Raw genomic sequence first — 12546 nt, forward strand, 5'->3', positions numbered from 1 at the left:
ACTTCTGGTGTTTTTGCAACCATCCTCAAGTGGATTTGCAAGGAACTGCAGTTTTGAGCACTCCCGATTAGCTTAATTTCTTGAGACCAGAGGTTGGTGCAGGTTTAGCTCGTTCAGCTTACCCTTTATGCTAGCAAATACTATTCAAGTAATCTAAGTTTACTGGTAGCATTACCTACATGGTTAGCAAGCTAACTCACTTACACTATTTCAGCTATTTTAGCTATTTAGATATTGGGAGTAACTATTGATTCAAGATATGCAGTTAAGGATTAGAATTGGTTTTACTGAGGACTTTCTTAAAGCACCTGCCAGAAACTTTCAGTTTAGGTCAATTTTGTGACCACTATGGTCACAGGGGTCGACCTTTAATAAAAAAATCTAATCCTGCTTTCTTTTAATGGTCAAACATCCCTTGTCAAGAATCTTTGGCATAGAAAATTTTAAGAAACAGGCTAATTTTGCAGCAAGCTGAGCTGCTCACCACCTCATCTGACAACTACCCTGTGGCAAAAGTGTCAGGCATTAAAAACATTTATGTAGAAAAAATACTACTCACTGGAGCTTTAAAGCTAGGGTTGGTAGTTACGTAAAACTAGCATGAATTTGAATGTAGCATTTCCTCGGGACTCCGTCTAACCCCACCCCCCACCCCCTCGGAGCTCCTCCAATACGACGCCCCCACTCACATGCACGACCATATGATCGTGACATATTCCAAACCGGTCCTCAGCACATCGTTTGTGTTTTGCACTACGTCAACTCATGTCTCACTCAGCAGTAAGAAAACACCAAAACATTATCATAGTGAAAGTTAAAAACACAAAGAAACATGAAATGTTCGCGCAGGAGGCGGATAGAACGGCAGGACGGTATTTGATTGGTTTCATAATTTGGCTCCTGATGGCAGGGATTGGTTGGTGTTTTCCCAGGTTTACTCCAGCTGTAGATGGCAGCTTTTTTCACTCTTTTTTTAAGAACACATTATGTATTGATTACCATCGGGACATAAAGATCATTTTAACCAGTATAACAAAAAGTGTGTAAATCTGACTACCAACGACAGCCTTAAGTAGCAATAACTTGAATTTGGGTGAGTTAGGGTAGGGGTTACCAACTGTGATTATCTAAGCATAGAGGAATGTCAAAGAAGTGCAGGAGCAGCACAGTGATGACACCATAGGGCTGTGATTGCTTGATTGCACTGTTTGTCCATGATCTCCAAGAACAGCTTTGCAAAATTGCAACATCCTTTTCTGCTGACCAGCTGCTAAAATTAGAATTTCAATTAAAGACAATTCTCTTTTATTAGATTATTCCAAATAATGCTGAACTGTCATGTTATCGTATACAGTACAACTGCTAAAAATATATTTCCGTAAAAGTAATTAATTTCATCTTTGTCTGTTTGTGTTCTTTGATCCTCTCAGCCACCGTCCAAAGCTCTGTCCAGTATCCTGGGGAAGAGTAACCTGCAGTTCGCTGGCATGTCCATTAACCTGAATATCTCCACCAGTAGCCTCAACCTGATGACTCCTGATGGCAAACAGGTCAGTGTGCAACTTTTGTATATGTGTAATCAAATGAAATGAAACTTAGAGGGAGCAACTAAAACAGGAAGGGCACATGATGTCTCCAGATGTTGGAGGAACAGCTTGACTTTCTGATCACACATGTCTACTGTATATTTAGTCATCTAGTTATTAAAGTTGTCCTCTTTGTGGTAGAAGCGGTCAGTAATTGAGAAGCACAGTGCTGTCTGCCAAAGTGCCCTTCTTGATAATGCCAGCAGATGGTGACAGAGTGAAAGAATCATTCACAGGGTCATAGTTTATTTGCATTTGTATGTGTTTTTCGAACTAATATGTTCTTTAATCTTTGCTCTTGACAGATCATAGCCAACCATCACATGCAGTCCATCTCCTTTGCATCAGGTGGAGACCCTGTAAGTAACTCAGTGGTCTGTGTTCATTTTTACTACTTTTTTTTGTTGTAACCCTAAACCATACAATAAGATAACATTTTAATCTAATGGCGACAGTCTTTGTTTGTTCTTATTACTATAATACTTAATTAAAATTGTTTTCTCTATTAAAACAACATTTGGTCTTCAAGAAGTCATCTTAAAATAGTAGTTGTAACTGCTTTCTTTGTCTCTTTTTTTTAAGGAAACCACAGATTATGTTGCTTATGTAGCAAAGGATCCTGTAAACAGAAGAGGTATTTGCTCATTTACTTAATGCTCTACACAGTCTCTTGTATCTTATATGTGCAGTACATTAAAATGAGTGTCTTTGGTTCTCATCAGCGTGCCACATTCTGGAGTGCGCTGACGGCCTGGCCCAGGATGTCATCAGCACCATCGGCCAGGCCTTTGACCTCCGCTTCCAGCAGTACTTGCAGTGTCCCTCAAGCAAATTGTCCTCCACACATGACAGGTGAGTTGTTCAGGTGAAGCACTCATGAAAGGAAATATGATTACTGGAAGATAAAAGAAAAAAAAACACACAGCCAGTATTGAGTCTAATATTGACTGTGACTTTCCTCAGGGTATTAAACATGGAGGAGTTACCATGGACAGAGGAAGAGGAGGAGTCAGCTGAGCATCCTTACTATAACAACATCCCTGGAAAGATGCCACCGCCAGGAGGCTTTATTGATGCACGGCTGACCAATCAGAATGCAGCTCCAGATGGATGCCAGGTACAGGAACTTAAACAGCTTATTTTTTATTTTACTGTATAACCATCAGCTTGTGATCTTCACTTCTTATTTGAATAACAAATCTCCATGTGTTCATATGTGATCAGATGGGCCCTGGTTCAGTAGATCAGACGTATTACCAGGGGCGGCACTGTGGAGAAAGCTGGGGAGATGAAAGAAAGGCCATTTTCATACAACAGGGTAAGGAAACTATGCCTCTTAATACTTTCGGAGATTTCTTGTTTTACAAAAGCAACACTGTGACTGTGATTATCTCTCCTACATACATTGTCTGCTGTAGGATCATTCGATATAAGCTGTCTGCCTGAGAGTAAAGGCCAGACCCCCAAAACAGGAGAGATGCCTGCGTACGTGAACACTCAGCAGATCGACGCCCAGGTGCTCGCTGCGCTCCAGGCAGAGGCTGAGAATGTGACTAAGGGGATGGCAGCTGCAGCCAAAGAGAGCCCACAGAAGGACCTATTTGACATGAGTAAGTCTTAATTAGTGTCCTTCATCATCTGATTGAATAAAATCCACCTGTTCAAGCATTAAAAAGTATCTGAACAGGAAGGGAACATGCAAGTTCTTAATTATAGAGGTTTGCTAGCTCGTCTTCCTCGATGACCCGAGTGTGGCATTATAATAGCACCATATCAGAATTAATACAATGGGAGGACTGCGTTAATATCAGTGTACAGAGTATGTTATTTCCTCCTTTCAGGTTCAGGCTTAGCCGTGTAATTATTACACATGAAAGATCAATTACAGCAGGATGAGTGTAGCTATGTATGTAGAATTCAGCACACAAATTACATGGATGTAAAGAACTGAAAAGTGAACTGTTGCTTTTTTTAAACTAAATTCAGGTATCATTTTCCACCCACCTCAGTCTTCAAACTCAAATTATTTTTAAGTACTGGTATGTATTTTTTTTCTGGTACATGCATTTGGGAAAACCAGAGCATTTGTTGACCCTGCAAGAGAGAAACAAAGTAATTGTAATTGATAGATACAAGGTTTAAGGTTGTCAAAATTTCCAATACTCTGCTACTTTTTAATACTGTGTGCTTTGAAAGATACAACCTCCATTCTTTTAGTATTAATGGATTTTTTTATAACACCCTTTCAGTTTTAAAAAGTTTTAAAAGTGCTGGAAATATAAAAACATTTGCATAAAATCAGTAAAGAACAACAACAAAAGTTAATTCATATTTGAAAAAAGGAGACACGCATAGGTGAAGGTATGTTCTAGAAGGCTCGATCCCCCACTGTATGGAGCTTACTGAATATGGCTTGTGTTACCATATCAGAGGTTTCTTGTGATGGTTTGGGGAGTTCTTTGAGGTAGACTAGTGAGGAAGGAGATTTTTGTATGGGAAGCCAGTGTAGTGAGTGAAGGATGGTTGTAATGTGTACATATTTCAGCACTTATCAGGATCCTGACATTGGAGCTTTTGGAGGCCAGGGATCCCAATGAGTAGTGCATTGAATTAACCCAGCCTGGAGGAGACAAAGGCATGGACAATTGTTTAACATTAGATATTTTCCAATAGTTTTGAAGCCACTGAAAAATAGATATACAGTCATAGTTTCAAACAAAAGCTGCTGGGAGATAAAAAGGGAGAGAGAGAGACAGAGAGAGAGAGAGAGAAGTGGTGGTAATGTTACTTAGAGAAACAGTGAACAGAGAAACCGTCGCTCAGAAAAACAAAGCAGTGAATCAGAAAAATAGGACGTTATTTTACGATTGTTTAAGAACTTATAAATACATCCACAACTGTGGACATCCAGCTGCTGCACATTTATAGCTACACAAAAAATGTGCAACAGCTGGTTTCAAACCCAGGTACTGTGTAAAAATAGAAACAAAGCCTCAGAAAATATAAGTTAAAGTTAATCTAATATCGCTTCAATACATATTTATGGCATGTCAATTATCATGGCATTATTGCAAAATGCTGATTTTCTTCATACTGCACAGGCTCCATAAACATACTGCTCCATGGCAGTGTACTAGTGGTCAGAACTTCATGGTGTACCTTTATGGTGCCCACATCTGTCTCCTCAGTAACAGAAGTAGAGTGGAAAATAATAATATAGTTACAGTGTTTTTATAATCACAAAGATTTCAGGACACTGATATTTAGCTCAAGTAGTGTTGACATTTAAAGACCAATAGCAGTTATAATAACTGTATCAAGAACAGGCATAGTTTACAAGACATTAAGAGATATGCCAGAAATGTCTTTTCTGAATTCATCATTTTGTCCCTGCCCTCACCCGTACCAGAACCCTTTGAGGATGCCATTCAGTCGCAGTCCCACCCACCTTGCCAGGGACAAGTCCAGTCCCAGGTTTCTGGTCTCCAAAAGGCAGCATCTGTGGACAACTCCAGCCCTCTTCTCGTGCGCTCACTGGCCTTACGAGCACAGGAGGAGCTGGAGGGACAGACGTGGTACCACGGCAAAATGAGCCGCCGGGACGCTGAAAAACTGCTGAAAGAGGACGGGGACTTCCTGGTTCGTAAAAGTACGACCAACCCAGGGTCTTACGTACTGACGGGCATGCACAATGGACTCGCCAAACACCTGCTGCTGGTGGACCCTGAGGGCACGGTAAGAAGGGGTTTAAAAGGCGGGATTAAAATGACTGACTCGTCGTGCTAACCTTCACCAAATGTAACTTTTTCTATCTTCTTTTTTTCAAAGGTACGGACAAAAGATCATATATTTGACAGCATTAGCCATCTAATTGGCCACCACCGTGACAACAATCTGCCCATTGTGTCTGCGGGGAGTGAACTGTGTCTCCTACAGCCCGTTGGAAGGAAACAGTGATTCTCGCAAAGCCTGGGGGGAAACAGGAAGCTCTGGACAGTCATTCCTACCATCCTGAAACTTGAAGATGAAACACAGAGAATCGATGCTAAAAGGCTCGTTGCACTGACGGTGTTTTGGGGAAAAATTGGCCCGTGGTTACTTTACTGGAGGCACTGGAAGATGCAAGATGTGTTTAAGATAAAAAAATATTTATAGAACTGTTATTATTTTGTTGTGATGACTGAAATGCTATATTTTTGAGAAGACATAGGTGTATTTGGACATAATATCTTGATTTGGTGTTTTAAAAGATTAAAAGAGACAATTGTTCTTGTAGTTTAGATGAAGTGCAAATCAAACCTCAAAGAGGTGTTAACAAGAGTATTTTAGAATAAAACCTGAAATTTTAGTTTTGTCTGTCAAGCACAACCACATTTCTACAGGAAGAGTTGGCTAAGAGATTGAGGAAACAAAAACAAAAGCTGTTTATAAGGAATTACTTTCAGAAAATGTCCTTTAATCTCACCAATAGCGTGACAGCTCACTCAATTAGTCTCTATATGAAACCTGCTTTTATTGGGGGTTAGATCTGAATGTGTTTTGCTTTGCAGTAGTCACAAAGTGTCAGGGTGCGAGCTGACATCCTCCATAGTGCTGTCAATGGCTTTAAAGATTTTTTATGAAGTATTTTCTCGTGTCACTGCAGTCGCATGACTTAAAATCAACTGTTCTTGTGGACATTGTTCGTAGACCTTGATACCCCTTTATTTGAAAGAGGTGCTTGTGTATGCTGACACTGTAAAATATTTATGCTTTCAACCAGTGATTATTTCTGAATTGGTTTGATCTGGATTCTTCTTTTCAATGTGCAGTCGATGGTTAGTTTTGGGGGCTTGAGTCATGCAATGGATATTTATCAGCCGTTTTTTTGGTTGACTTTAAAACTTTTATCATTTGAATCATCACGAATGAGCACAATCAGAAAATTCGAACATGTGTGTCACTTGAACAAAGATGAATTTAAAATGTGTTGAAGTGGTTGCTTACAGTAAAATTGGACGACTGAGTTTATCAACACAGAATATCTATTTGACCACCTTCACTTATAGATGTTGAACAAAAAGATTTAATTTCTTACAGTGTGAATATTATGACAGTACCACTGTTTTGCCACTAGATGTCCTCATAGAAATGCATGGAACCCCCCTCAGTCGTACTCACTTTAATTCTCTTGTGTTCGGAGTAGAGAGGGATGCCGGCTGTGTGTTGCTTTACAGTACAGAAGAAAATACAAACTGTCAAAAAGCGATTTTCCAACCGTTTATAAAGTTAATTCACATTCCACTGCACCAATCAGAACACTTTGCTGTATTTAGGTTATGCTCACCACTTTTTGTAGAGTAGGAATCAAACATTTAAAACAGCTTCTAAAAATAGAACTTAAAAAAAAAAATGCTCTCATCTTTACTATTGTCAGTACTCTGATGGATACCAAATGAATAGGGCATTGTATTTGATATGCACTGGACCACTTCAATTGAACCAAAATCAGCATGTGTTCAATGAGTTTGATGAGACAGATGCAATGTAATATAACGTGCCTGTATTTTGCTGCAAGAGGGAGTGTACATACATCTCACAGTTTCTACATATTTTTAGCAAAAACCAGTGTTGACATTGTTTTGAACATACCCCTTGTTATGGTTTCTTTATTTCTTGTGTCCCTTTCAGCAGAGTGCATAAAGAGAAAGTGCCAAAACGATTGGCACAAAGGATCACTGAGAGGGCGCCCACCTGCCATTGATTTTGACTGTATCTAATTCTTTATGACATCATTTCATCAAATGTAATATCCTTGAAGAGGGAATAAAGACTTAAATCTTTAACAAGCACCATGCTAACGTGAAGAAGTCTTTTAAAATATGTTTTTTTTATTTCTGAAGAGCAAAATTTGAAGTCAGTAAATTTGCAAATCATACAGAGAAAGAACAACTCCATACTTGAATCTGTCAAAACATTACGATGAGAAATTCGACAACCAAACATGCTTGGAGACAAAAAGAACATGGCTTTGTTTTCAGATTTCTGTTGATGAAAATGTGCCTTTTTTTTGTACAAATGTTTTTTTTGTTCTCTCCGTCTATCTCTCTCTCTCTCTCTCTCTTGTCTCTCTCTTCAAAGTGCAATAGCTGATCTTCAATGGGGCATGCCTGTTCACTAGAGGTTGTGTTTAGCCCTGCTGCGTGTTGCTGCTTGAGACTACTGTTTTCTCTCCCTCTCTTCTCTCTCTGTCTCCTTCTCTCCCCACCTCCCTCCCTCCCTTCCTATTATATATTATAAATGTATCATTTCCAGATTCTTAATATAGATCTTTGTTGGAGGGGATCTCACAGAAACTCACTATTTTGGAACAGGTATAGTTAAAGAAAAAAGGAAATAAAAACTAAGAAAGTCCAAATGATGTTTACAGATTTAATCTTTTGGTTGTATGAGTTCATCATTATTCTGTATGACTGTTGGCAATAAAACCGTGAATGTGTAGAATCTCTTTTCTTATCTCTGCTGTATAATAATAATAATATATCTGTCTTTGGCAGACACAGTTTGGTCAGAGCTTTCTCTAAAATTTCACGTGTTGACTTGATAATGCTAAAAATTGACATGCAAATTGTTTAGTCAAACAGTTTGAACTACAAAAGTAGTTTTAAAGAAGTTTCTGGAAAGAGATGATGCCAACTTTAAAAGTTTAATGCATAAACAGAAGGAAAGAGATATCACCTTCATTATGTTTGGGTTTCAAAAGTCTCTTAATGTGGACAGACAGAATAAAAACCACAAGTATGGCTGGACTAAAACTGATAAATAATTACAAAACAACTCGTACGTTTATTAGCAGTTTAGGTGAATTAACATTGAACTTATTTTCTCAAAGATGTGAGGAAGAACTGTCAACAAGCAGAATGGCGCCCTCTACTGGAAACATGAGGTGATACAGGTGAGTCATCTTTATACATAATACGTTTCTTCTCACTTTTGTTTGTTGATCCTGTAAATAGAAGCACTCTTTCTCATGCTCTGTCCACATGACCCTTCCTTCATTTTCTCAAGTATCACGCTTTTAAAGTTGCATCAAAACTTGTTGCACTTTAGGAACTTGGTGAGACTTGCATGTGTTTTAACTATGGTACTAAAATAGGGATTAAAGAGATTTTGTCCTCAACAAGTCAGTTATGAGGATACTAACTTCCACTATCAGCCAGTAGATGGAGCCCTCGTAACATTAAAGCTACTGTATTCAATGAACTGCATCAGATATGCTAATCTTTGAAATTCACTTTAAAGACAATGCTACTTTTCTCTCATTTAATTGATCTCTTCTCACTCACATCACAAACACAATTTTTGGTGCAGTTTTTTTCTTACAGTAACTGCACAGAATACTGAAGTATAACTGAGTAAATACACACTTACAAATTACATAGCATAGAATAATAAATAATGTATATTGTATGTCATTACAATACTGGATGGCTACAATCATTCTTCATAACATTTTTTTTGGTATGAATATAATTGCACTTCAGTTATAGGGGATTTTGTTTACACCCTTTTTACTTGTCTGCAGACACAGGTACATGTTATGTCAGAGCATCTTTCAGTTGCAACATTTATTTTGCAAAAGCTATTTCCTATAAAAATGCACTATGTTTAACTTTTTTTAACATGCATTTTTTTTAAACTTGATAAGTTTGTGCTTTTCAACAGCTATGAAACGGCCCTATTTGGATTTTTGTGTTGATATGTGAGCTGTGCTTGGTAAAGAGCCAACATTTGTTGTTTTGTTTAGCATTTTTGCATCATACATCAAAAAGTCAAACACCAAAGGTGGGTTCAATACAATGGGATAATGGATGATGTGGAAAAATCAGTATCAAGCATAAAGGAGAAACCACTGACCTGCAGCCTATATTTAATTCAAGCAGTCCTTAATTACTGATCAGTCACAACTCTGATGCCTGTGCCCACTGCACAGTCCCTTGAGCTTACACACTATGACAGCTCTCACCTTTCTTCTATAGATCCCCCTCCCTCCCTTCCTTCATTCCCTTCTGTCACTCTCAAGTGCAGCCTGAGCAGCACCTCCTGCCACCACCGAGACCTCTCCACGGGCCGTGTCATTCTCCGCCTGCCTTGAGCTCTGCTGGCCCTGGTTTGGGTTGTTCTGGCTACTCCACGACTTGCTCCGGCTGCGGCTTGGCTCCAAAGACTGCCTGTTCCCGCTGCCGTTCCCGGAATCCTTCACCTTGTAGCAAACCCCACACACCAGACCCAAGAAGGCCCGTCTCATCTCACGACTGGCCAGGGTGTAAATCACCGGGTTCATAGCTGAGTTGAGGACAGCAACTCCAATGAACCAGTCTGCTTTGTAGAGGATGGGGCAGCGCTGCTGACACGCCACATCCACCAGAAGGAGCACGAAGATGGGCGTCCAGCAAGCGATGAAGACCCCTACTACGATGATGACAGTGCGCAGCAGGGACATGGCATGCTCAGAGTTTTTGTTTTTGTTAACCTTTTGGCTGCTGGATTTAACCAGGATGTAGATTCGGGCATAAAGGACTGACATGGCCAATAGCAGGAGCATAAAAACTATGATACAGAAGGCTACATATTTCTTGGTGTAGAGAGGAAGGATTGTGGAGCAGTCAGGGAGGTTATCCAGGCAGTTCCAGCCCAGAATAGGTAAAGCTCCAAGAGTTATTGCAATCAACCAGCAAGTCCCTATGAGGAGAAACACTCTGTAGTTCTTGTTGGCATCATAAGGCCTCATTTTAATCATAGTCAGGTGTCTCTCTATAGCAATAGCCAGGAGGCTGAAAACAGAAGCACCAAGCGCTACAAACATGCTCCCCTCTCTGACAAACCAGAGTGCTGGTGAGAGCTGTAGGGTCTTCTCTCCAGACAGGAGCAGGTTAACTAGGTAGGCGACTCCAGCCAGCATGTCACACAGAGCCAGGTTACCGATGAAGAAGTACATGCGGTTGTGAAACCGTTGGTTCCTCCATATGGCAACCAGCACAGTGAGGTTTTCCAAGACGATAAAGCTGCATATGATGAGGAACACAATGGTTTTGGTGTCCACAGTGCCGGTGCTGGTGCCAATGCTAGCCCGGTGGTCCAGCTTGCCTGTGTAGTTGTAGTGGCGGTATATGTGAGGGTTGATCATGGCTGCTGACACTGGATGTCAGGAGTGAGCAGAGAGTCCAGTGTCAGCAATCCACCGTGTTCAGCTGCAGGGGAAGGAGTGGGAGTTAATACAGATTGCTGCCAATAAATAGTTCTATATATTGTTATTATACAGCAAAACATCAATCAATAATTTTGTCTGATGCATTTCACTATACATTCCTGTTTTCCCAGTGAAGCAAGAGGTTAAGTCTGGCAAAACTGCCAGAAAACATAAAAACTTAGGATGAATTAAGTCTTCACATTCAGAAAACACAATGACCTTTATTTGTTTGTTTACATAGTAAGTCTGGATCGTTGAGAGCTGCCAAGAGCTCTATTTAAAATGTAATTCACATGTTTTTGACTTTTTTATTTGCCACTGCCTTCCTATCTTAGCTTATTTTAACTCACTTTAAATTAAAATTTTAATCTAATTTTTAATATATTTCAAATTTTCCTTTTATTTTCTGTTTTATTATATTTGTCATTTTAATGGTGTTCTTTTATGCCTGACTGAATGTTTCCAATGCTTTTAATGTTTTAATGTAAAGCACATTGAGTTGCCCTCGTGTATGAGATGCGCAATACAAACAAAGCTGCCTTGCCTTGCCATGTAAATTTGGCTTTTTAGTTATGAAATTTGCTTAATATTGAATCACAATCACACACGTTAGACATGGCTAATCGGTGATGGTAATGGTGAATCAAAGAAGGCGTAATTAATCAATTAGTGCGTCTTTCTGCAGACTAGTTCTGACAAATGAGAGCAGTAACAGAACTTACCTCGGGGTGCACGCAGACCGGCTTTAGCTGAAAGTTGAACCCACACTGACAGACAAACATTTCAATGCTCATCTGTCGTTTTTCTTAATTTCCAACATTAGAACTTCAAATTCTTCGTCCTCGCTCGATAGGAGAGGGCTGCTCCTCATCTTTCACTGATGCCTCCAAACTCCGGAGCTGTCGACGGTTGGGCTTTCGTCACTCCCCCACCTTCCCCCCTCCTCCTACCCGGGCAGAGAGAGCAGAGGGGCTGGGAAGGCTCTCTGGCTAGTTCAATTAAACAAGCATATCAAAACCAAGAGGTATGTGGAAACTATAAACTAATAACGTGTTTAAAATGAGTTAGAAAATGTTGCAGACGTGTTGAGAAGTTTCTCGAGAATATGTTTCAGCGTGGGAGTCTTGCTGTAGCCTACAACATAAAACAATTCAGCAGGACTCTATTCAAAAACAAGAAGATAGAATATATATTTTATTTGTTTACTCAGTTAATTTTTTATGTAGTATACTGTATATTTTGTAGGTTTTGTAGTGATTAGACACATCTTTACCCTTAAACATGATGGGTTCATCAGTATTTTGTAATGTCGCTTTAAATGCATCAATTGCGTCAAAGCAGTATGATTAACAAGGCATCACCAGTAAGCTTCAGTTAATGTTAAGTTATTTCAATAGTTAGCTTTTATGAATTTATGGCTTTAACTCCATAAAATGTCCAAAATTATTCTAGTAAACTCAAACTGTCTACATAATTTGAGCTTGCCACTGAACTTGACATACTTTAACCAGTTTTTGTGAATATTAAAATATGCTGTGTTCTATATGGTTCTAGTTCAGACCAACTGTGTCACAACAGCAGTCCAACTTTGAAAGCCTTTTCATATGACGCTAACAAGTTATTCAAGGTATTCATTTTACACTGATGAAACTACCTTTTAGCGGCTGAGAAATACATTCATAAGTTAAAGCTGCTGTTGGTAGGAATAGTGTAAAAACATTGCTTTTTTTC

General features: G+C 39.4%; 2 protein-coding genes across 4 annotated transcripts in view; one reads left to right on the plus strand and one right to left on the minus strand.

Annotated features, from left to right (window-relative positions):
- The window catches only part of shc3 (SHC (Src homology 2 domain containing) transforming protein 3), a 37986-nt gene extending 30569 nt beyond the window's left edge, over positions 1–7417 (plus strand). For all 3 annotated transcript variants that reach the window (XM_034709229.1, XM_034709230.1, XM_034709231.1), the window contains exons 6-14: positions 1431–1550; positions 1892–1945; positions 2169–2220; positions 2309–2438; positions 2550–2703; positions 2811–2904; positions 3005–3196; positions 4996–5321; positions 5415–7417. In XM_034709229.1, the coding sequence (XP_034565120.1) occupies positions 1431–1550; positions 1892–1945; positions 2169–2220; positions 2309–2438; positions 2550–2703; positions 2811–2904; positions 3005–3196; positions 4996–5321; positions 5415–5543 (1251 nt within the window). In that variant the 3' untranslated portion in view covers positions 5544–7417. The remainder of the gene's footprint in view (positions 1–1430; positions 1551–1891; positions 1946–2168; positions 2221–2308; positions 2439–2549; positions 2704–2810; positions 2905–3004; positions 3197–4995; positions 5322–5414) is intronic.
- Positions 7418–8257: 840 nt separating this feature from the next.
- On the minus strand, positions 8258–12018 carry LOC117830894 (sphingosine 1-phosphate receptor 3). The gene is made up of 2 exons (XM_034709232.1): positions 11538–12018; positions 8258–10816 (listed from the first exon to the last, which is right to left on the minus strand). The coding sequence occupies exon 2, from the start codon at positions 10750–10752 to the stop codon at positions 9625–9627; it is 1128 nt and encodes a 375-aa protein (XP_034565123.1). The 5' UTR covers positions 10753–10816; positions 11538–12018; the 3' UTR covers positions 8258–9624.
- Between the last annotated feature and the right edge of the window lie 528 nt (positions 12019–12546).

Source organism: Notolabrus celidotus, chromosome 19, assembly GCF_009762535.1.
Source record: "Notolabrus celidotus isolate fNotCel1 chromosome 19, fNotCel1.pri, whole genome shotgun sequence".
Lineage (NCBI taxonomy): Eukaryota > Metazoa > Chordata > Actinopteri > Labriformes > Labridae > Notolabrus > Notolabrus celidotus.

Bases quoted from the DNA above. Each gene is read 5' to 3' on its own strand.
- LOC117830894 (XM_034709232.1), bottom strand. From the start codon at position 10,752: ATGATCAACCCTCACATATACCGCCACTACAACTACACAGGCAAGCTG.